The 25,479-nt window shown below is 49.1% G+C and overlaps 1 protein-coding gene across 1 annotated transcript in view; it reads left to right on the top strand.

Moving 5' to 3' along the window:
• Positions 1–25,479, top strand: part of ITGA9 (integrin subunit alpha 9) — a 336,018-nt gene that overhangs the window by 236,120 nt on the left and 74,419 nt on the right. Inside the window, exons 19-21 of the mRNA XM_044252696.1 lie at positions 12,562–12,648; positions 16,375–16,454; positions 23,677–23,766. Of these exons, the coding sequence (XP_044108631.1) occupies positions 12,562–12,648; positions 16,375–16,454; positions 23,677–23,766 (257 nt within the window). The remainder of the gene's footprint in view (positions 1–12,561; positions 12,649–16,374; positions 16,455–23,676; positions 23,767–25,479) is intronic.

The raw sequence follows: 25,479 nt of genomic DNA, 5'->3' as shown, positions 1-25,479 counted from the left end.
GTCTGTTTCATGGCCTAAAATGCTGCGTGTAAAATGTTTCCTTCCCCAGCAGAAACAGCCTATGGGGTCACAGGCCCCTTTCTGCATCCTGCTCAGGGCTGGTTATGTCTGAGACGGGATGTCTGAGTCAGTCGCAAGGACACAGCTCTGGGTAGAGGAACCGTAGGCATCGTGTGAATCCCTCTTTAGCTGCCGAATAACCACACGCATTGTGGCAGGTTGTCCAACCTCCCAGAGCCTCATTTTCCTCACCTGGAAAGTAGGGATGATGAGACCCACCTCACAGTGTCAGGCTTAAATAAAATGGCGCTTCAAGGGCCCGAAATGAGAAAACACTCAGTAAATGTTTATTCCTTCCTCCCCTTCTGTTCTCTTCAGCATTTCCTCACCATAGCACCATTACCTTAATCTTCTATTTTGGGGGGTGGAGTCAGTCAATGAGGAGGAAGGCGACTTGGGGCATCCCAGGGACAGTGGAAGGCTATGAAGGACTCCCTTATACCAGCAGCGCCACAGGGGCCCCACAGACTTCAGAACATCCCTGGAAGGGGCCACCTCAGGCATCCACTGGCTCCACTGACCAAGGCCTACTCCCTCTCCCGAGGCTGTCCTCCACTGGGTGTCCTGGCGATGGCCAGTGTTTCTGAAAATCCACGCTGGTGCTCCTTCAAGCATGGTCTCCTGACCCAGTGTCCACACCGCCTGGGAGCTGGTGAGGAAAGCACACTCACAGGTCGTCCCCAGACCTGCTGAATCAGAAGTACTGGGGGTGAGTGACAGCAGTGCGCATCTGTTGGTGACAGAGTTTGAGAACCTCTGTGCCCTAGGCAGGTTATCGCAGAGCAAAGGGAGGAAGACCACATGCCCTGTGCCCTGAAGGGCCCTCTGCAGACCAGTGTCTATAAAGCGGTACAGGCCTTGGGGTTAGGCTGCCACACTGGAGTTCTAGCGCTCCATGCACCTGCCATGTGACTTTGGACACATTCCTTCACCCTCCCTTGGCCTCTGGATCTTCACTTGCAAAGCATAGGATCTCATACCTCGGAGGGCTGTTGGGAAGCATGAATGTGTCCATCGCCACTACGTGCTTAGCACAGAATCTGCCATGTGACCAGAGATCAGTATTAATTCTGTCTCTTATTTTTCGGGCAGCCCAGCCAGATGGAGGGTCTTATTCCTGGGAGTGGCCTTCAACAGCCTAGGATTTGTCAGCCAATGTAGGCGGCAGTGTAGGGGAACTACTTGGAAAGTCCCTCGAGAGAGCCAAGGAGCAGCCCCTACCCCCCATGATGGCAACCACCACAGGGACTCGCTAAACCTTTGCAGCAAGGCTGTAGGGTAGGAATGACGGTGTTTTTACAGAGGCATTGCCACTGGATTAGTGTTTGAACTATGATGTGAACCCAAGTCAGTTTGGAAAAAGCCCATTGTGCAATCACAAGATGATAAGTTTCCAGGTTTGCAGGCCCTTCCCCTGGGAAGCTCTATAAAGAGGAGAGTGGCTTTAACCTCCTGTTCAGGGTCCCTGCCTGGAGGCTGGTGCAGATGAGGCAGGAGGCCTCCTTCCCAAACAGGACAAAGAGAAAATGCTTAAGAACACTAATTAAATGAGTTCATGTTTATGAGGCACTTAAGTGGATTCAAATCGATATATGAGTCATGTAAGTCTGCCCCTTCTTAGCTTGCACCCTTCATGTTTGGTGAGTGGAATTCTTTGTTTTAAAAGAGCCTGGTTTGCTTAGAACTGGCCTTCCCAGTAAAGCACCCTGCTCTGCATCATGCATTAGAGAGAATGAGAGATTTTCTAAGACCTGGGAGGCCATTTGCTCAAAGCCTGAAGTGCTCCCACTGGTGCCAGCTTGGCATCCCCCTAGCTGGGGCATAGAGAGAGGACAGAAGCGGGATGTGTCTGTGATGGTCTCAGAGTTCCCTAGAATGAAATCCAGAGATAAGGCATCATGTAAAAGTAATTTACTAGGAAGTGTTCCCAGGAAGTGGAAAAGGAGGCAAAGCAAAGGTACATCATCGTTCTCAGGGGGCAAGGACAACTAGTTGGGTAACTTTGACACAAAGTATAGGTCACATCTCAGAGCTCCCCAGTCAGGGACAAGGACTCTTGGGTAAGAGTTCCTCCAGGCGGGTGTGAATTCCCAAGCATTGCCATCTCTCCACGTTCACAAAGAGGTACTGGCAGCTGGAAATCAGTGTGCATGGCCACATGGGAAAAGAGGCACAGGGGTGTGGAGGGAGCACATCCTCTTTCCGTGCTCTGCTGTGAGCAGGGTGGGGTATGGTCAGCCCAGCCATCGGAAGTGGCACTAAAAACCAGTGTGGAAAGCAAGACAAATGAAAACATTGTCAGAAGGAGACAGTAGATTGAGCAAAAACACCCATGAGGGAGACACCCAGCAAATGACAGAAAGAAACACACAGAGTTCTGATCAGTCCATTCCCTCTGCAACGCCAGGGGATGGGAAGTCATAGGGAAGCCAGTCCATTCACCTGCACCCTGCAGCTCAGCCTTTTTTTTTTATACCCCCCAAGAACTAAGGAAAATCAGAAGATCTTTCACAAACTCTGACAGGACTGAATTTTAAACCTAGCAATGAAAAAATAATAGTAATAATCATTTTAAAAACCCTAGCAATGAAAAAAACAAAATAGCCCTTCTTCTTTGTGTAGCGTGAGTCGGTTTTCATAAGTGGCCAATGAACTAAAAACGTTAAAACAAAGTAGAGAGAAAACCAACTACAATCCAAGGAAATGCAGTGCATCTCCCTTGAAACTACAAAAAGGACACATAGCTCAGCATTTAGTTAAGAGTCGTGGGTCCTTCTCAGTTCAGTGCTATAAAGAGGACTTGCTCTTGTTCTGAGTAATATTGAGCCTCAAGGTTCTCAGCATCAGGCTTTTCCTTGGTACGTGTGCGGTCTGAGGGTCCTGACATACAGCCTGAGCTCCCCTCTTTGTCCTTCCATGGACACTTCTACAGCTGGAGCCCACAGCTGGTGTATGTCGTTCTGTTGGACCAGCCACCAAGGCAGTCCCTCTGTGCCTGGCACGGAGCAGGAAAGTTTGCTCCAGACCTCCACAGCATGAGATTTACCCAACAGGTAAATTAATAGAAGAGCACAGGTCCTGCAGGGATCCGTTCTCTGCCTTTTAGTCTGCTAGATGCAGTTCTGAATAAGGAGGCCCTCAGCTAGATCTTCTCAGGTTACAAATAGTATTTTTTGTTGTTTGTCATTTCATAGTATCTTTTTTGTTTTTAAGATTTTCTTTATTTATTTGACAGATAGCAGTAGTAGGCAGAGCAGCAGACACAGGGAGAGGGAAAGGCAGGCTCTCTGCTGAGCAGGGAGCCTGACTCGGGGCTCGATCCCAGGATCTGGGATCACGACCTGAGCTGAATGAAGGCAGCTGCTGAGCCGCCCAGGTGCCCCTCGTAATAGCTTTTGACCTGGGTGTTCTCAGCTTCTCTTCTACACAGAACTCCATGTCAGCCCGCTGAGCACACCCCTCCCAGGCAGTCATCACACCCGGGTCTACGGGGGTCTTTCCTCTAGCAGCTGGGTTCTTCCCCTCCCCACAGGCTGGGACCACAGCCTGGGAGACAACAGGGACTGTTTATAAAAGCAGTGAGGGACATTGAGGCTGCCGAGGGGGAAGGATTAAATGAGAGAGTGAATGGAAAGACATAACAGAAAACATGCGTATCTCATACGTAAGAATTACTCTATAGGAGCTGTTTCCCATTTGAGGCAAAATAAAAAACACTTGTTGAATGAATGGATGGGCTTCCTCAGGAGCAGCAGGAGGTAGGCTCCCAGGGGAGCCGGCCACCATCTCTCCAGTTCTTCTCTCTTTGTCACGGCCCTGAGAGCATGGGGGCAGGGCACCAGTCTGTGAGACTCCCATCCAGGACAGGGGAGGGCATAATGACCGGTGTCCTGTCCTCACAGGAGTTGGAACCCAGGGAAGGCACTTTTTTTTCCTTCAGGCTAGCTCTCAATCTCTTCACCTCCAAAAGGGCAGTGGCTGTCCTCGCCCTTGGGGTCAGTGTTTCAGAAGCTGACATGGAACACTTGCTCCAGATGATTCAAAATCCAGATCTTCTGACCCTGCTTCTGCTCCTAAGAATCCCACTCTGGAGGGCAGGGCCTGCAGTTGGCGTCTGTAACAAGGATTGTGACGCAATCTAACCTTGGAGGGCCCTTAACTTGAGTGCATGTTGGAACCACTGAAGGAGCTTTCAGTAAATGCCCAGCTGTGTGCTGTGGTTCAGTGGGTCTAGGGCAGGGCTTCCATCTGGGTCTTTTGTAGAAAGCGTTGCACACAGAAATCGTCTTTCTAGCGCCATCATAAGAATCAGGGAGAAGTGCCCGCTCTGGTGGTCCCCAGCCTCTCGGCCGGGAGCAGGACTTGGGGAGAGCAGCCTGGGCTGGAGTTCAGCCCCTCTCCCCCTCAGCCAAGTCTCTTGTGCAGGAAACAGCCCACACAGTTGTGCATGGGGTCTCTGGCCCCACCTGGCTCCAGTGCACACTCCAGTTAGAAATCAGTGAGTGGTGCTGGTTGGTAATGACCTCTTAAGGGCTTTAAGTACAAGCAAACCAAGGAATGTGTTAAGATTCACCTGGAGTAGCTTGTAGAACAGACTAGACGCCTGTGGAGAGCATCCTCTAAGGGGGCGTTTTGTGCCGACCTGGGTGGGAGGAGGTTAGACCTGGAGTGTTGTGGCAGCAAGGAAAGAAAAAGGAGGGAGGGAGGGATCTTCTAAAAGATGATGCCTAGGGGCGCCTGGGTGGCTCAGTGGGTTAACCCTCTGCCTTCGGCTCAGGTCATGGTCCCAGGGTCCTGGGATCGAGCCCCACGTCAAGCTCTCTGCTCAGCAGGGAGCCTGCTTCCTTCTCTCTCTCTGCCCACTTGTGATCTCCTGTCTGTCAAATAAATAAATCTTAAAAAAAAAAAAAAGATGCCTATTCTTTAAAGAGAGTCCTGAATGTGTCCAAACATAGCTAAGCTGATGTACCAACCTGAGGGAAGAAATGAAGAGGCGGCGGCCCCCAGAGACAGGCCTCCATGAGGCCCCTGCATACTACCTGGAGACATGGTCCTCAGGGAGAGATCCTCTCTGAGGCCCTGTCTCTTTGTCCATGGCCAAGGCAAGTTCATCAGTTGCTGCCTTTGCCCCAGGTCAACAGTTCCCCACCCCAACTGCTTGTGGAGAGGGGAGAGGTCAGGGGACTACTGTCCATGTCATTTTACATCCCCTCCACCCACCTTGGAAACCACCAGTTCTTCTGCAGGCGAGGCTTCCTGTGTCTCTCTGCCCAGGGCTTTCTTGGCTACAGGTGTGCCCTGCAGTCAAGCAATGAGGGGCTGGAAGCCCAAGACTGTTGGTATTTCTGGAACAACTCAACCAAGGACGGGGGGGTATGGAAAGATAGCGGCCCTAACTTTCTGACCCACTGGTGGCACGCCTACCCACTTCTTCATGGAGCACCCTGAGGTCACCTCCTTGTCCCAGAGTCTGCTTTTAGGGGAACCTAGATAAGGGACATGTGAAGGGGCAGATCCCCAACTCCAGAAAAGTATGTCCTCACACAGACAGTAGTCCTCAAATAGCACTGGCCATGTCCCTCTTTTCCCATGGGGCCGAGAGCATAAGGAAGGCAGTCTCCATGGGCTGACATCTTGTTTCCCAAGTGGGTGGGCTCAGTGTTGTAGAGCAGTGCTTCTGAAACAGTCATGATCACAGAGGCGACCTGGGCGTCTTGTTCAAATTTACAGACTCTAATTCAGCAGGTCTGGGATGGGACCTGAGAATCTGCATTTCTAGCTTTCTCCCAGGTGAGGCTGGTGCTCTAGGTCAGAGGACTACCCTCTGAATAGCCAGGCCCTTAGCAACAAAACCCTTTGAAAATCAGTTTTGAGTGGGCAGGAGTGCAAGTGGGTTTGTAGGCGAGAGACAAGTCTTCACTGTGAGTACATTTCTCATCGAGGTTCCTGGCCAGGATTCTAATAAGTACCCCTCAAACACTTGACTCCTACAAAACCTTTTCATCCAAACCACTCATTGTTTTTATGCCATGATGTTAAATTCTTTCCTGTCCTTTCAGGAGAGCTCTCCACATTGTTGATTTTCCAGTCAGCCTATAGGGAAAAGGAAAAGAGCACTAGAAAATCAAAATAATTTGATTTGTGAGATAGAATGCAACATTGAACTCCTAGCTGGTTGATGAAGAATTGGCAAGCTCTGGGAAATATATATATATATATATATATTTAATATTTCCCAGAGCTTGCCTATATATATATATATATAGGCATATATATATATATATGAATAGAATAGAAATAGAATAGAATTCTTAATCTAAGAATAGAAACCATGTTCCAAAAGATCTAAGAATATGACATTGCTTCTATTTAACAGGAGGACTGACTTCCTAGGTGAAAATCAAAGAACTTCTTCTTCAGCCTTAGAAGGCACTTAGAAGGGAAGGTCTCTTCACTTTGGGCTTTCCAGTGAGTGCTGGTTGATTTCTTTTTAGTGGTTTTTGTTTATATGCTCAAGTTCGGATCCCTGTGGTCCCGAAGGGAGCAATCACCAGCACTGGGGGAGGTGATTTTATTTGTCTGCCCTTTCGGAAAATATAGAGATTAGTTCTAAACAGGGTTGATGTAATGCACAAAGAAAGGAATGTTACAGGAATGAGTTTATTCAGCTCATTTCTAATTCATACTGGCTTTTAAAATGTAATCTTTTTACTCCATTTATAGCTTTCAGAGCACTTTTTTCTAAGGGCCACAAGGACTGTTGGGGAGAAGACTGGCCCGGCTCCACTTTGCTCGGAGAGCTGTTCTTTCTGTGACAGTTGTCCTCCCCCTGCCCGCCCGTAATTGGTTCAGAGCAGCTTAAGGGCGCTCACCAAATTCTGATACTCTGCATCACAGGGGAATTTCGCTCTAACAGTTCTGTGGCTCATCTGTCTCAAACATTTGTCCTGACTGTAGTTCCTGCTTGCTTCACCTTTTTCAGCATGGAAAGAGTAAACGCAGCATATCCTGGGCCTTGGCTTCCAAATGGGGTTTTGACAAAATTTAAGAAAGGAACTTGCTTGTAGCGCCTTCTTTGCTCGATGCCTCCAAATCCGCGGTGTGTGTAGGTGATCTTCTCTGGTTCCCATGGACTGCTCAGATGCCAGCTCCTATCTGACAGGAGGTCTGTCACCACTGACCCAGCCTTGCCAGGCCATCAGCTATACTGGGCATCTGTATTAAAGTCCCCATATGTTCCAGGGTCCTTAAAGGCTACTCTTGGTTCATTGAGCAATGTTCCCCACCTTTCCCCACCATGGCTTAGTTTCCATGGATTCTTTGGCAGGGAGAGGGAAAAGGGGATCCTGTCTGCTCCCTGTTTGGTATCCCGCCCCAAGCCCCATTGCCAGCTAAGAACCCTTGGGCAGGTGACACAATTACTTTGTGTTCTAGTTTCCTCCTTGGAAAATGGCATCAAAAGGGAAGCTACCACCCAGACGAACTACCTGGCATGTAGTGAGCCATTACCGAATAGGGACCGTCTGTGTATTCCATCCTTACAGCCATCAGCACTAGCTGAAGTCCTAGAAGGCAGGTGTTATGACATCATTTGACGTAAGGAAATGGAACCTTAAGGAAAGGACGGTTAACTGGTTTGATGACACATAGCCGTTGCAGACCTGAGCCAGTAATTAAAGCTGGGACACTAACTCGTGCACTTTGTATGCTGTAAGCCCATGTGGTTTTCTTCTCGGACAGGAATTTCATGGACCCTGTCCAAAAGGATTCCCCTCCAGGAATAGGACTGTTTTTTCTGGTGAGGCTCAGGCTGACTCATGGTCGAGCGGGGCCAATAAAGTCTTTCCTGGGAATGAAATCTTTTTCTGTTAACTCACTGGGCCAACTTATTGGGGACCCCTGATCACCCAGTTGATTAGAGAATTGGGATAAAGTGCTTCCAGAATTTCCCTGAATTCTGTATTCACCACGTTAACATGGAGGCTTCTCTTACCAGCTCCTAAGGGTCACACCTCTAGTGCTAGATGAAGGAAGGGGGTCTTAGATGAACATGACATTGCCAGACATGGGGACATGCATGTCCCCTTCAGTTTCACAAACCCATGGGGAAACTAGAAAACAAGAAGTCAAATTTTAAACTTTCCCTGGTGCTGAGCCCTTGCCAGACTTTGCAGATTTGGTGCTCCCAAAGAGCACCGTGTTGGTGGTCAAATGAAGCACACTCCAGAATGAAAGCAAACGCTGTGGGATTGGGAGGAAGGAGTCCAAAGGCCAAGGGGGCTCCCTAACTTCATTATCTGAGTCTTCTTGCCAACCGCTGCACGTTAAGAACAGGACTGGGGCTTGGCTCCCCTGGCCACACTCCCAGGCCTGGGAGAGCTGAGGTATGTCTGGAAAAGAGGGGGACTTTGCCAAGGCAAGCATCTCCCGTGCCAGGCAGACCAGCAAATAGCTTCTTCTCCCAGTCCCTTCATCCGAATCCTCGACTAGCCAAGGCCCATTCATTTAATAAGTGCAAACTCAGGAGCTACTAAGTGCCAGGCTCAGTGCCAGGCACTGAGGATACAGAGGTGAACTTGCCTAAATCAGGCATGCTTTTCATCACATGTTCTACAAAATGTTCATTGATGTTTTCCTGATCCCAAGAGTAATGTGTGTCGGCTAAAAAAATTAATTTCATTTAAATTGAATCACTCAGTCTCCAGGGAGAAGCCCTGATAGCATTTTATGGTATTGGAGTGCCTTGTTAGCCAAGGAAAAGCGGGACTGGGAAAAAGGCCAGTTCTGTGAATCTTCTTAGAGTATGATCCAAAATTTCATAGTAAAAAGAAAAAAAATTTTTTTAAGATTTTATTGGGACTTTACTTGAACAATGAAACTAAAAATTATGGAAGTAAGGTTACATTATCCTACATTTAACTGCTCTTATAACATTGGAATTATAATGTCAAGGACACCTTAGACCCAAGGCAAAAGCTTATTTGCTTTATTGGCATATTTATTATTTTTTAAAATATTTTATTTCTTTATTTGTCAGAGAGAGAGAGAGAGAGAACACAAGCAGGCAGAGCTACAGGCAGAGGGAGAGGGAGAAGCAGGCTCCCCTCTGAGCAGGGAGTCCAACACCGGGCTCGATCCCAGGGCCCTGGGATCCTCACCTGAGCCAAAAGCAGATAACAACCAACTAAGCCATTCAGGCACCCACAAGAGGTCATTTTTATAATGGCATACTTTTCCAAGGGCTTCTCTTGATCTTTTTTATTTAAATCCTTATCTTTGGGAGCATCTTAAAGTGTTATCATCCAGTTTATCAGTTAACTGATCTAACTCAGCCAGATCCAGATTTATCAGTTACATTCTGTGGCTTGAGCAGTTTTCCATCATCACTTTCATTGATTTCATGAAAGTCTGCTGCTTTTGCAATTTCCCTCCGTAGTAGATTTGTACCATATTGGAATTGGGTAATCAGATGTCTGCACTGTCTGGTGATCAGGGACAATTGTTGCTCCCTAGTCCGTGTTTCCAGTCAGCTGAGAGTCAGTCAGCATGTCTTGCAACAACGATAAAGTTGTATTCTCCAACCTAAAGTCAGGGTAAACAACGAGTGGTACATGGAAAAGGCAGAGCCAAGGAGATGCCTTATGTCGGGAACCTCTCCCACATACTTCCGGCTGGGCAGCACATGTCTGGCAGAAGTAATAAGCAACCCCCAATAGATCACGATTTTGAAGCCTCACTGGGCCTCTCTGTGCCTACAAGGTTGCCTGCCTGGCTCCTGCCAAGGGTGTAAATGTCTCCATAACAAGCCTGGTTTTTAGTTATGCCCTGGACCTGATGTGAAACCCGAACAAAGAGGATGTTCATGCTGCTTGGGGTAAATTGCTCCCCCGATGTGCATGGTTACCCAGACTTCATAAACTACAGTTAGATGAGCTTTCTCTCTTTTAGTAGAAATTTAAAAAATTTTATCGGCATATGCATGTTCCCCTTTCATTGTCTTTCCTCACCTGGGAGCAAATGCCCCATCCTTCCCAGCGGCTCCCAGCACCTGGAGCCTCAGCTATAAAGAGCATTGTGTGAGGTCGGGTTCACCAGAAGCAGAGCCTGAGATGGGGATTTCTGTGCAAGCAGTTTATTAGAGAAATGATCTGGAAAAAAAGGGGAGTGAAGGGAGCAGAAGGGGGCAGAGGAAGGAACCCAACAATTGTCCTGTCAGTTGGAGGCTGCTTTAGCCTCATCCCACAGGGGCTCCAGAACCTAATCCGCACAGCAGAGCCCATCTCACCTGGAGGCAAAGGGATGGCAATCTGAGGAGAGCAGAGTATAGAAATAAATAACCCCAGGAGGGCCATGTTGGCGCTGACAAGTGGCAGAAGGGTGATGCATGAGCTCCTTTTCTATAGCACCACCAGGAGCGCGTGAGTCATGATCGTCAACCCAGCGCTCTCCAGCCTAGAGAGGTCTCTGGTTTTTGCTCTCTCTGCCTTCCCCCACCAAGGTCCAACCAGAATTCTGCAATCTCTAGTAGACTGAGTAGGGTGGCAGAGAGACTCGGAATAAAGCAATAAATCCTGGCTTACACGTTATTTTCTAGCATTTTTGGAATTAACCAAAAGAATGGACTTCAGCAGTTCTGGAATAATCAACTAAAGTCTGAAGCCAAAGCCAAGTACACTGAGGTCCTCTCAGGTTCCAGAGCAAAGTTTTGAAGTTGCAGTCATTCCTTCACACCCACGCAAAGCCTAAAAAAAGTCTTTAAGGCAATAAATCTTTTCTTCACAAACAGGTAGACCTTTGACTTGAATGGAAAACCTGTCTTCTGGTTTGCAAGGGATTTCCAGTGAGGCATGGAACTTCATGAAGGAAGTTTAGAACTGAGTTGAGGACTCATGTAATTTATATATATGCTGGGACACCCTTGAACGTAGTTGAACCCCATGATGGATGTGAACAGGAGCCATACCGGGGACACTGAGAGCCAATGTCACGTAGGCTTGGGCTCGGTGCCTCTGATGCCCACAGGCTGATTAGCTAGGATTTAAAGGAGCTTCTCCTTGGGCCATTGTAGACATTGCTTCTGCAAGGAGGAACAGGAAGGAGGAGATGGGAATAAATCCCACACAAATGAATCATGAGGACCAATCTGTGGGACATGCAGGCCCTGAGACAGCATTTGAGAACTTATCTTCTGATTTCCTTATTGAAATTGCAGAAGCATGTCCTCTAGGTTCCAAGAGAAGCCCCTCCCACTTCCATGTAAATGTGTCTATCTGCTGGGAGGTCTCTTCTTTCTAAGTTGTGAGCTCTTCAAGGACAGGAACTAACATCCTTCAGACCTGTGTCCTTCTCACTGATGATGGTAGGTGATATGCTGACTCGGTCACCCCGTAGAAGCTCAGGGTCCATTCTGAATCCTGTAATGCTTCCATACTATGTGTGTGAACTTGGCATCCATGAGGATTTAGGGCCAAGGTGCATGAAGTAAGCCTTGGAAGGAGGACTGAAGAAGAGTATTCCTGCTAGTGGAAACAACTTAAAAGAGGTACAGAAATGAAGCCAGGTAAAGGGTGTTTGTAGACTGGAAACAGAATAGAAAAAGAAGAGAATATAAATGCTCTTTCCCTCTAGAAAATTAGAGTCGTGGAATGGGGAGGGAGACAGGCTTTAGAGTCCACCAGGAATGACCTTGGGGGAGACACATAACCTTATCAAACTTTGGCATCCTGGCTTCTAGACTCAGCAAGTGCTAGGTCTGTGGCATCTCCTCCAAAATCCACAACATACTGTCTCCCCTTGGAAGTCTTGATTTGGCTTCAATAACTTGGAATCTGTGGCTTAAGAAGAGCCTTCTGGCTCCTTTGACCTTGGTTGTAGACCATATGTTTAAGTAGGAAGATAGCAGTTCCCCATGACTCCCATCCTGGTTTCTTGTGCCACTGTGTATAGAGTCCAGCCTTGGTGGGCTGCACCAGGGGACCTCTCCTTGCCCCTGTACCTGGGCAAGGCGTACCAGCTCAGCCCTTACCACCCCAGGCTGCAGAAAAAATCCCTGTATTTTCCTTGGTGTGATTTTCTTAGAGTTTATCTTTCCTAAACTAGCAAGATCTTGAAAGGCAGGATTAGAATGTGGACTTAGGAGAAAGTGTCCAGGAAGACGGCGTGGTTGTCTTTAACCCAAAATTTTGGAGGCATCCGGCTCACATGCAGCCTGGTGCAGTTCACCAGGAGAGCAGCAGGGTTCAGAGCCGAAACATTAGTTAAGAATGTTCTGGATGCCTGCCTTCCCACCGAGCCCATGGGAAGGGTGGGCTGCCAGAGAAGGACTGAGGGACTTGTCCTGGTCGCAGGCCTCCCTCCCACCCAAGCTAGCAGTGATGCTGCCTAGGAACCTCCCCAAAGAAGGACCACATCTGCTCAAGTCTCAGTTTGCCTCATGGAGGCCACTTACACGTATTGGTCTCCACGCTGCCAGCCCATCCATTGGTGCTTTTTCTCTTTCAGGAGGAAATGGGCATTTCCTGTGAGCTGCTTGAATCAGACTTCCTCAAATGCAGCGTGGGATTTCCTTTCATGAGGTCAAAATCAAAGGTAAGGGGAAGAGACGAGGTTCTTACTTCGCAGCAGGGTCCCAGCCCTTCCCACCAGCCACCTGCCCTGTCAGCTGTACCCCACCCCCCAGGCTTCCTCTGTTCCCCCCCATCCCCACACCCACCCCTGCCTCTGCCATGGCACTGCCCAGCTCCTATAGGGGTGGGGCTGGGGTTTTGATCTTCTACTCCACAGAGGCCCTCCCCACATGCTCTTCCTCTCTGATCTACATGACATACCCCAAATGTGAGAGACACACCATGGCCTTGGTACTTCAGCAAGCACCATCTGGTTGGCCTTCCTAAAAATCTTTCTCTGGAACATTCCATCCCACTGTGAGTGTGACAACATAGGAGAAATGTGGTCTGGGCTAGTGAACTACAGTTCTGACTGTCACTCCCCTGGACACTCACAATTTTCTGAACAGATCTCTTAAAATTCTTAAAACATAAATAATGGTATTACACTTCTTTTTCTTTTTCTCAAGTAAAAGAAGTTAGACTCACTTTGGTGTTTATACGGAGCCAAATTTTCTAAGCTCAAATAATAATATGGTCCAGCATACTCAAACATTCATGGAACATTCTGGTATGTGCCAGTATTATAAGGATATGCAAAGATACATAGAAGATGTGATTGTTGGAAGCAAAATGAGAATCTAAAAGATCAGGTCAGCCTTTGAAATGAAAGCTATTTTTCTTGCTATTATTTGAAGGAAATTTCATATTCCTTTGTCTAACTTTTCCCCCCTAAAAAAAAAAGAAAGTTTAATCCTCCTCTCCTGCCTATGTCACAGAATCAACTTGTTTTAATCTCCAAGGCATTTTGGTCCCAGTACCTTGTGGCTGTTTTGTAAGCCAGTTGTGAGAATGTTCAAGGGAGAAAGAAGATTTGCTGATTTCCTAGCAAATCACTCAAACCCCTCAGCCCCATTGAAGACGCTTGCTCCAAATGACAATGGCTCTTACATCTGTGATTCCAAAACCTTTTAGGAACCCTGCAATGTCCCTGAACCCTGGACATTATTGCCTGTAGAAATGTTACATGGCACTTCAGTTATACATGTTTAAATGAAATCTTTTCAGCAACCAAAAATTGACTTAACTGAAAAATGTTAACAGTTGCCATTTCATTGGTAGAATCCAGCCAACATCCCAAATCAAACCTAAGGTGGGGCATGCTAGTTTTAGCTTAAAGGTTATTTTAAAAGGAAAACTTAATCACTTTGATGTACGGATCCAGGATCACTTACCATAAAGGGAGGGTAGTCATAAAAACGAGTACAGGGAAAACAAAGCCATGTTGAATTCTGGAGCATTAAATTTTGTCAAAATTCATTAACTCTCAAAATAGTCATGGAACTGACAGAAGTAGGAACGTTGGAAGGTTGGATTATTTCCCAGCTCGGTAATGCCACTACCTTCCTCCCACATACAGAGGCTCAAACTGGAGCAACACGAAGCTGGAGTTTGGAGGCCTAGGGGTGAGTCCCTGGAGAAAGCCCAACGAGTGACCCAGCAGGGCCGGGGACCATGCCTGTCCGCCCCCTGGCTTGCCCTCCCCTGTGTCTCGGCCCTTGGGGCTCAGTCAGGCTGCAGCCCGCCTGTTAAGCCTCATGACTGCACCGTCAGCTTACTCCGGGGGCCATCTGTCCCTGTCTGTCATGACAGCCTGCCCCGTCTCTGGCCTTCCGTTCTCCCAGGCTCCCCCTTCTTTGTTTTTGGCTTCTCACCTCACCTGGGTCTTTAGTGTGTTTAATTCAGATCTCCTGCCAGTTCTGACTCTATGCTGGGACAAGACCCTTGACTTTCCCTTCCTTTGTGTCCTCCAGCTCTGGTTCCCATCCTGTCTCCATGTCCCCACCCACACTGGCAACTGAACAGACCCCCTGCTACAGAACTTTCTGTCTCTAGAGGGATGTCCACTGCCTACTGTATTTGATGGGTCCGTGTTCATTACTCTCAGGCAGCATTTAGTACAGTTGAATCCAGGGTTGCGAAGGTAGACCAGTGCCTAGCATTAGTTACTAAGGAACCCAAATACTTTGACATTAAATGATTATAGACTCTCAGAGCTTGATGGAACACAAGAATCATTTTGTCCATCCTCTAATTTTTATTGAAAGGTAAAGAGAGTGCGTGTCTTGGCCAAAATCACATACTCAGTTTGTGGCCGCGCCTGGATCTATAACCCCTACCCGGGGGTCCTTCCCATGTGCCCACACATGCCCAACGAGTACATGGCGAAAACCATTTGCTCAGGGCAGCCTTCCGCAAGCCATGGGATGCTCACCATGGGGAATGCCTGAGGTGGTTGTAGACCAAACACAGACACTGCAAACATGGACATTGCCTCTAGCAGTGGAAGAGTTATTACGTGTTCAACACTCTTTTTCCCTGATTCCATGCAGGAGAAAGTCTCCCCTAGTACCAGCCTGTCCTTAACACCTCCCTACCTCTTGCTAATCTCCCTCTTGCCAAAATAAAGTAGCCCTTGGGCTCAGAGCCCTCAGCAGGCCACAGAATGCCCCAGTGCTTTGTTTTAATTTATTTTTGTGGCATCCTTCTCTTACTGGTAAGTGATCCTGATTCCCATCTGTGATCATGGTAGAAATTTTCTAAAATGAAGCCACTTAGAAAGTGCAGAAACTTTCTAAAGTGCAGCCACTCTGGGAAACAGCATGGAAGTGCCTCAGAAAGTTGAAAATAGAGCCACCCTACGACCCAGCAATTGCACTACTGGGTATTTACCCGAAAGATGCAAGCATACTGATCTGAAGCGGCACAGCATGTGCACCCCAGTACCGAAGTCCACAATAGCCGAACTGTGGAAAGAGCCCAGATGACCATCAATAGGTTAATGGATAAAGAAGATGTATATATACACAATGGAATACTATGCAGCCATCAAAAAAGTAATCTTGCCATTTGCAGCAATGTGGATGGAAGTAGAGGGCATTGTGTTAAGTGAAATAAGTCAGTCAGAGAAAGACAATGACAGGATTTCAGTCATGTGGAATTTAAGAAACAAAACAGAATCATAGAGAAAAAGAGGAAAAATAAAATAAGAAAAAGTCAGAGAGGGCGACAAACCATAAGGGACTCCTAACTATAAGAAACAAACTGAGGGTTGGTGGAGGGGAGGTGGATGCGGGGATGGGGTAACGGGGTCATGGGCAGCAAGGAGGGCATGTGATGTAACAAGCACTGGGTGTTCTGTACCACTGACAAATCACTGAACTCTACCTCTGAAACTAATAATACACTATATGTTAATTAATTGAATTTAAATAAAACAAGACTTAAAAAATAAAGTAGTCTTTAAACCAAAAGAGCGGTAATGAAAGTACACAACAAGTGGTATGGGTGATATGGTACGTAGGTGTGGCAAACATTGGGAAAATGGTGAGGGAATGACACTTAGAAAGGCTGGGTTAATAAAAAAATTAATTTAATTAATTAATTAAAAAGTCCTGGTCTAGGAGACGAACATATCACTTCCTAGAAGACCTCAGTTGCTAAGAAAGACCATGTGCCTCTCACCAGAGCACACTCCAGGCTTGGTTTTATTACTACAGTTTTATCTCTGGCCTGTCAGCCAGAAAGATACTCATAAAAAAATAAAGCTTGCCATGCAAATGAGCTCCAGAGGTCATAAACTGCAGAGACTGTGGTGTTTCCGTTGGGAAAGCTCGCTGAGGCCGGATGTCACTTTCTTTTCCCCTAGTACGAATTCAGCGTGATCTTTGACACAAGCCACCTGTCTGGGGAAGAGGACGTTCTTAGCTTCATCATTACTGCTCAGAGGTAAGGGGGAGAGTCACTTTTTTTTTTTTTTTCTGAAGATAAAGATTTATGAGAACAGGAAAGGACGTTCCCTGGTCACACTTTGATGATGCTCAGGATTCTGAGGAGGAAGAAACAGTGGAGCGATAGAGCCTCAGAGTGCTGGCTGGTGTCTGTCCCGTTCTGCTGGTGCAGCCAGCAGGTAGGACGGAGCTGGGAGGGATGGGGATCATGTGGCCAGAGGCAATGACTTTTACAGCCAAGGAGAGACAGCCCAGGGGAGGTGAGGTTTCTGATCCAAGTTCGCGTGGTTGGGTAGTTCACAAACTTCCTCTGTGGGTCGCATTCCAGGATGCAGGGAGGGGGCACAGCAGGACAGGGGGGTGGGGACAAGCTTGTTGTCAGAGGCCCCAAGACATGCTCCTCCAGAGAGGGCTTATTCTGGAAGCCTTGTGGGCAGAGAGTCGGGGCAGGGGACCATGCAAGGTGACTTCTGCCCTCAGGAGTGTGCTCCTGCCCCTCTGTCTCCAGTGTGGCCTCGAGCCACGATGGGGCTTTGGGGGCTGTCAGCTGTCTCTACAAGCCAGAATTCATGTGTACCTTGAAGCACCATTTGGGTAGCACTTGGCTGACATCGGGTTGGAAGGAGAGGTAGGTAGGTGGGTGAAGAGGAAAAAACAAACTTTGATCAGGGTGTAGGTTGGATACCCAAGGCTACTTTTGTAATTTGGATTTTTATCTGGAGAGGATTTTAAACTTACCAGAACTGTTGCAAAGCATAAGTCAAGGAACTCTCCTGCAGCCCATGCTGGCACTTGGCTCCATTTACTTATCATTCTCTATGGATAGTTTTTTTTTCTCAACCGTCTGAAAGTTGCAGAAATCATGCGTCCTTCCCATAAGGACCCCTGTGCATTTCCTACAAATGAGACTGTTTTCTTCAATAACCAGTATAGTTAGCAAATGCTGGAGAGGTGACAAATGCTGGAGATGTGACACTGGCACAATACTATCATCTCCTCTACAGTCCATGTTCCAGTTGTGCCAATCGTCCCAATGACTTTTCCACCCCTTTGTCATGGGTCCAGAATCCAGTCAAGGATCATGCATTGCATTCAGTTATCGTGTCTTCTCTGTAGTTACCATAACCTCCAAAGGAAATTTCTTGCCAACAATCCTAAGTCCATCCCAGAGGTGGCCTGGAGATCTGAACCAAGCACCCTGAAAGGCCAAGGTCAGGCAAGGTCCACCAGAAATGATGAGAAAACAAAACAAGGAACTGCATGGCTAGAATAGAGGTCAGGAACTCAGAATACCAGACCCTGGCTGGGCAAGCAGTGGAATCAGGCACTGAAAGTCAACCAGGCAGGGGTGCTCAGTGGAGTCACAAGGTTGAAACAAGGTTCAGACCTAAAGACCCTCAGGATCTGGGGTACAGAGTGAAGCCACAGGCTTGGCTTATGGAGCTAAAGCCCCCCACCACCGCCTGCATGGTCACCCTTGAAATGAGGGTTCTCGACCCCAGCCTTCCTTTGAGGAGGAGAATGCCCTCAGGAACTGAGAAGGAGCTCCTCATCCCATGTTACAAATTAGAAAGAACACCATTTCCCAGACTCTCCAGATGAGCTGCATTGGGGCCAGCCCATCGGTGTGATAAGCTGCGCAGAATAGGAGGGGCACCGGCTCAGCTGTGTCTGGCATCCAGATGGAGCAGGGAGTCATGCCTTGGACCATTCTGCCCACCCCCCTGAACGATCCGCAGGTGGGGACCATGGGGAAAGGACAAGGCCAGGGCTGAGAGGGCTCGTGGATGGACGAGAGAGTGAGTCTGGCATCCCAGACCGTCTCAAGAAGGCTTCAGTCTAGAGATGGAGGCAGACACCCAGCTTCCTACAGAGGAGGAGAGACAACCTAGCCCAGGGCAGGCATGCTTTGCTCCTTCAGTCTGCAAATGCCTGAGCCCTTCCCACAAGCCAGGCACTGTGTCAGACCTTGGCAAAGCAGAAGTTGGGGAGCGAGTGTGCTGGGGGCAGGGGGATAGAAAATGAGCCAATGAGGTAGAACCTTAGTGGGAGCCAGGAGCATGCAGATTCATCCAGCAATCACAAAGAATCTTCTTTGTGCCCTGTATTCTCTTTAAGCCCACTTGGATTAAAACCCTGTCTTACTGGGAGGGAGAGGATAAAGGCTTTCTCCCCTCGGTGAGAGCAAGCTGCAGAAGGGAAGCCTGCTTCACTCTCAGGAACAGTCTTGCTTTCCTCCAGTGGTGCTCTGCTGCACCCTCCCTTCCCCTGGAGAGTCCCGAGCACCCCCGGGCTCACAGAAGTGCATGTGGGAGGTGTGAGTGAAATAGAAACGGGGCTCACTCCTTAACAGGTAGGAGCACTCCCCAGGCTGTGTGGGTATTCCAAGCTGATTCTTGCCTTTGGACAGCCAGCCCTCAGCTGGGGGGGCTCTCTCACCTGTGAGTCCCTCAGTCTGCCTCCAACCTCAGCTTCTCGCCAACCAGACACCCCTTCAGCTTCTGCTGCTGAGACCGTGCCCTCAGGGACAGGACCAAAGGTGACCTCACCCTGGCTTTCAACATTTAGGTCCCACCCGGTAGCCTCTGCCCTGGCGGTCTCTGAAAATGCCAGATTCTTGCATGGCTCCTTCTCTCCCACTGTGCCAGGAGAGAGGAGCCTAGCAGCCTTCCCCTCCATTCCCCTGGGCAGCCCCCGTGCCTCCATGCTGAACAAGGTGCCCTGAAGTGTGCCTTAAAGGGCAGACACGCTCCCCCATGCACCCCACCCACCCAGCACTTCTCGCTCTCAAAGCTGCTTCTCTGGAAATCCTCCTTTCTCGACTCCATTACACCCTTGATAGGACACCTCAGATTTTTGCCCCAAGCCATAGTAAATCCTGCTCTGGTGCTTTCCTCTGGATCTGGCCTCCCTTACACCTCAGCCAGAATGTGGACCTCGACGAACATACTTCATACTCACCCCCTGAGAGTGATGCTTGAATTTTCACAAAAACACCAATTCCCCAGCATCTTGGACTGAGATTCTTCCCAAGCCCTGCATCTTTCCATTTTCTGCGGTCCTTTCTGGCCTCTCACTAACAGCTTTGCCCTCAGGTACCCCCTCTCCGCTGGGCATCGGGGATGCTCAGGTCAGTCCCCAACAAGTACAACAGGACAGTGGCCAGCAGCCACATCTGTGGGAGGCAGACACAAAGCAGCTCTGGTTTCTTCTCCCACTGCTTTTTAATTTTGTTTTCATTTGAGGCCTTCCTCAGTCTCGACGTTATTTAAAGCTCATGGAATCAAGATTCCCTTTCCCTTGGGAATGACTGTGATGCTGGAAGCATATATTACCCGAGCCCCTCAGTCCACAACCACAATCACATATTTTGGCTTCAGTGTTGTTTTCTGTATTTTTCTTTCTTTCCTTTTTTTTTAGCATTATCACAAATATTTTGGAGAATGTTCTGTCTCCTAAAAATAAGAGCACAGCACATCACAGTGTGTGTTGGCCTTCTTTACCCTGTGTGGTTGCATCCAACTTCCACTCCAGAGGTGATGGCTTTGTGGCCTTTAATTCAGCCCTGGCTGGACTTCTGAACATGCACTAAGCATGTGTAAAAAGTCAGGGTAAATAACAATAGCCATGACTTCAAGTACAGCCCAGCAAGCCCAGAAATCCTGCACGGCCTTCTAGCGGGGCAAGGGTGGCCTGCTGTGGAGTGCCAGCGTTTCATCACAGATCGTATTTGGCTAGGCTTGCAAGCCTTGAAATCGTGTGGGGCTTGGTGATTTTTTATTCAGCCTGTTTCACGATCCCATAGTTCACATTCACATAAAAAACATGACTGTGATCTAATAGAAATTACGTACAAAGCGTAGGGAAGGTGGACTTGGTTCCCATTGCCAGAATCCGGAAGGGCCTCCCTGGGGAGACGGCACCTAAACAGAGGGGGCTGAAGACACAGAGGCCCAGTGCCGAGTATGTGACAGCCAGATGGGTGGTGGGCACTGTGGGGAGCAAGGGACTCGTGAGCCATCTCTGCGGGAAGCAGACAGGGCGGCAGGAGATGCGTGGCAGAGGAGATTGGGCTGGGCCGCAGAAAGCCCACGTGGCCTCAGAAAGTCTGCGCTACATTCCAGAGGCAGAAAGTCTTCGAAAAGGGAACTAGGGCATGCAACAGTTTGCCCACAGAGCTTATAGGATTTCAGAAAGGGAGGCCCGTGGCCAATCAAACCTGGAAATTCCTAATTCTCCTGCTGTTTCTTGGACCCACTGAAAACTCCTGGTGGTTGGACAAATCCATTAGTGGTTCCTCTCCACCTGCGTATTCCTGGGAAGGAACACTGGGGCAGGAAATAAATGACATGAAAGGGACTTCCTTGTCAAAGAGCGGAAACTCCGCCTGCCTCCCAACTCCACCCAGGGCTAATCAGTGGTGCCAGAGAAGAGGGGGCCAGCACCATCACCATGGGAGCACTGTCTGTTAGAATCACCCGTCCTTAGATGCCAGTGGTGCCCCTGGGAGTCGCGGCGGCGGGGGGGGGGGGCTTTAAACACCACCGATCCCTGGTCCATCCCTCAGAGGCTCAGATCTATCAGTCTGGGCTGAGACTTCGGCATTGGGACTGTGAGATCATCTCATCCGCTGATTCTAATAAGCAGCCAAGGCTGAGACACCATCTGGAGCCCCTGGCTCTATACCGGCCACGTTTCCACTCAACAGACTTATACGAAGCATGTGCAATTTATCCGATGCAATGCTGGGCAATAAGAAAATGCTAATTGCTTCCTAAAATCAAGAACATCCCCTCATGGGCACAAAGAGTAAGTGCTCCATTGCATCAGGGCACGCCTAGTATTGGCAGCTGAAATAATCAGCAGAATCTTCTAACATTGGAATCACCGGCAGTAAAGAAGCTGTATTATATGTTAAACATGCCGCAGAATATTGCAGGCACTCCTTTCTTCCCAGATGTTGGTGAAAACAGTCTTACCACCCCAGAGGACGGGTCCCAGCACTTGACTCCCTGCTCAGGCAGAAAGATCCTTAAAGCCCCTTATCTTGAAAGCCACCATTAAAATATCAATCGTTCTGTCCTCCCCGTCACCACCCTTTGAAGCTCTCCTGCCGACTTGTGGATTTAGGAGGACGTAAAGTTGAGCCTAAACAGTCCTCAGAGCTTTCTCAGCAGCCTGGCTTAGCAGACCATGGGAACGCATCCCAAGTCACGAGCTTGTGGAGTGGCTGCAAGCCTTTTGATGTTTGGCCTCTGTATCTCAACTTTTCAGTTCCAGTCGGTCTGGAGCAGTTCCCCGATGACAGATGAGACTGTCGGGCCTGAGCTGCCAGCAGCCACAGGTGGCTGGACAAATGGCAGGGCAAGGAGTGGCGTGTCCATCAGGATCCCATTACTGGCAGGATGCGGGGTTGGGGGGAGTGTGTGTTGCAGGCCAGGGCGTTACCGGTCCCGGTCCCATCCATTCCACGTCACCTCTGATCTGCCTCTGGCCGTGATTCTAAGGCTTTTATTAGCCCCCTGGGAAAGGAAGGGCAAGGGAATCAGGCCAGGTGGGCACCCGACCCTGCTGCTTCTGCACACTGCCCTCTGAATGATGGATGTCACCCCATTAGCAGAAGACAGATGAGGAGTCAGGGGTCAGAGTCACAGAGCACCATTGTTTCAGAACAATAGGAGAAAGAAGAAGAGGGGATGTGAGCTTCTCTTCAAGTATTGTTGCATTTAGTACTTGTTGGTGGGAGAGGAAGACAGTGGGGGCAGTGGGGGAGGGCAGGGAGCAGGCAGGAACTCTGCAAGGGGTCAGGGAATGTGGCGGGGGGAGTGGGCCAGTGAACTGTGCCCAAACTTCAGTGGGTCTTGGGGTCCCTACATTCTACCCCTGGAGGATGCACTTGGCTTCCAGCTGGGATCCCACATACATGCCATGTGGTAGAACCAGCTAGAAGTGCTGGCCCTGGCAGCTTGTACCCAACGGCCCTGCCGGTTTCCAACATGGTACTTCCACAGAAATATAATCATCTTGGAAATGTAACAAAATAGTAAAAGGAAACTAGGTCTTCTCCCTTTACTCCTCTTCTTCCTCTCCCCTCCCCCACTCCCTACCCACAACCTTCCAAATCTGCTATCAGAGCCCTAGTTTGGGAGTCTGGCTGACCTGGTTTGTTGTGGATCCTTGGGCAAGTTCCCTAATCTCTCTGAGCTGCTCCTTACCTGTCCGAGGCAGGCAGTCCCCCACCCTTCTAGGGTTCCTCGGAGGACCCGGGGAGATCATGCTGTGCAGTGTGCCTGGCCCAAAGCAGCCACCCAACTGTGTCAGCTTCCTTGCGCTGCCCTTTCCAGAGAGACCACCACTGTCCCCATTCCCTGCTTTCTCACTCCAAGGGGGATGTCTGTTGTGGATGGATGTGCTGCAGCCAGAAGTCTATAGGGGAGCTCCCGTGGTCTTTATCATGACGGGACTGGCCAGGGCTCCTCTCCCAGGCTTCATTGGCTGTCCAAGGAGGGCGGGTCATGCCTCTCCGTGGGAAATGGCGGCTCAAGTCCAGCAAACCCCTTCCCAGCTGCTGTGCCCTAACCTTGCTGCTCCGTTCTTCATGGAACAAGCACTTCTAGAAGTGGCACGTGCTATCAGTGCCCAGCCATAACCATTCAGCGCTCGCCTTTCCCTGCACCCACCAGACAGCTTCTGTCTCCCAGCACCACTCTGCCGAGGCTTTCTCGAGCCGCAGCCCACTCACTCGGGTGTATAGCACAGGTGCCAGCAAATTCCTGTTTCCTGCCACCCACCCCACCCCTGCAGCAGATCTCAGGAGTCATGGATAAAGTCCCACCTTCCATAGGAAGACCTCGGTGTGTGTTCCATGCTGCCTCCCAGATGTCCCCAGCCAGTCCAAACCTACTTGTCCACAGCACTGACCTCCTGGATTACCTGCCTTTTCTGCCTTCATTCCCTTCCCTGTCTCTTCTCCACTCCCTGCTGGTGTCTCCTGGGTCACCTCCCCAGCACACCACTTGTACTCAGATCTTTGGGAAGGGATCACAATTGAGACGACAGGCCCACTGTGCCTCTGCTCGGGGACCAGAAACAGACCCGAGGGGACATCAGGTGCACAGCCAGCCCTTGGAGAGTGACAGGTCGAGGTCTATCCCAGAACAATGAAGCCTGCTCCCGGGGAGCGAGCACTGACCAGCGCTCATCCCTCTCTTCCCACGCAGTGGCAACGTGGAACGTTCCGAGTCCCTGCATGACAATACCCTCACGCTGACGGTGCCACTGATGCACGAAGTGGACTCGTCCATCACTGGGTGAGCAGCTGGTCCTGGGTCGCCAAAACACCCCAGGGGGAGTTGGGGTGTGGGGGAATGCTGTGTTTTTCTTGTATATGCACAGGTAGCCAGGAGTCTGTGGCCTTTCCCATTCCCCTTCTTCCCAGCCTTGAAATGCAGACAAAGTTTTAGCTTTTAGTTGTGGCTTGTGCCCTCCTCCCACCTTGTTTTCCTTCTTTCCCAGCTACCCACATACCTGCTGGGTGACGGGAGAGGTTTGATGACAAGGCTAAGCCCCAGAATGTCTTTGAGCACCCTGTACACCTTTATGTGGCTCTTTCTCCAGCACCCACCCCTCCAGAGGGCCAGGATTCCTGGGGTTCAAATCTCAGCCAATTGCTGCTGGGCCAGAGCTTACAGCCAGATGTATCCCAACGCCCTGGGGCCTTGCAGAAAGGCTCGCCATTCTGATTAGAGACACAGCCGGTGCTGCCCTTGCACGTTTCTGTTAACCCCTTCTGCAGAGCCAGCGGCGGTGGGCAGGGAACAATGACAGCGGGACACAGCTTGTTCCTGAAGTCCACAGCCGCTCAGCACCCCTGGCGTCGGAAGGCGGGGCTGCGGGCTGCAGGGACCCGACGCAGCCTGGGCGGTTTTCAGCCCGAGCCCAGGCCTGGAAAAATGAGAACTCAGTTCCTGTTTCTGGCTTCAGAAAACAGAGCACATACCTCTTTGATAGCGGAAAAAGGATTTGCACAATTAGTTTAGATCAAATGAGGACCCGCTGAACCCCTGCCCCAAATGCAAGCTGAACTTTCTGGGGGGTTCGGTGTTTCTCATTTTTCACTTTTTGAGTGCTTCTGGGTCCTGGCCTTGGCTAGAGGCAGAAGCGTTAATCCGCCACAGAAGGAGCCGTTCTGCAGTAGCTCCCAAGCTGCTAGACCCTAGAGTGAGCCTCTGGGTTCCCGCGCTCTGAGCGGTTTCCCTCATGTTCTTCAGACAGGAGGCATCAGTGGATTATATTTGCAAATTAGCATAGGTTTGCCTCTGTTCATGGCTCTATTTTTAGCCATGTGGTTTATTTACTTGTCTCATCAGAGGCACAGTGAGAATGTGGCCTGAACCAAGCCCTGTCCTCAGAGGGGAAAGAGAACACACTTGATCCTGTTGTCGGGCCCTAGGAGGCCTCATTGTCGAGGCATTAACAGCCCCCAACTGAAACCATCCTTTATACACACGAGTCAACCTCTGATCTTTCCAGGACATAAAATAAGGCTGGTTTAAACGAACCATTCTTGCCATTTGATAACAACAGGGAACTCACTACGTGTCTAAAATAATGCCTTTAAGTTGAAAGTAGATGAATTGCTGTCCATTCAGACTTGGTACCGAAAATCTTACATGACTGTATCTGGGCAAGGGAACAGCTTCTGGAATCTCATCTAGAATCTGTTCTGGGGAATTTCAGTGAGTCCAAGCTTGGTCTCATCTCGGGCTTGTTCGTATAGACAGTGTTGAAAGCATCGCTGTACGCTGAGCTTAAGTTCTTAATCACATCTTAAGCACCCACTGTTTGAATTGTGAAGGAAAATGCTGTCATTGAACAGACCCAACTTTTAATACTGAATTTTTAATGGTTTTAGTAGTCTGACAAACTTAAATGTTTTTTAATGAATTTATCACAGTGTGGGACTTAGGATGCTAAATATATAATTCATTTATATTTATTTCTTAAAAACTTGCCATGATCTT

This window comes from Neovison vison, chromosome 6 (genome assembly GCF_020171115.1).
Source record: "Neovison vison isolate M4711 chromosome 6, ASM_NN_V1, whole genome shotgun sequence".
NCBI lineage: Eukaryota > Metazoa > Chordata > Mammalia > Carnivora > Mustelidae > Neogale > Neogale vison.
This window is presented reverse-complemented; position numbering and strand designations above follow the sequence as displayed.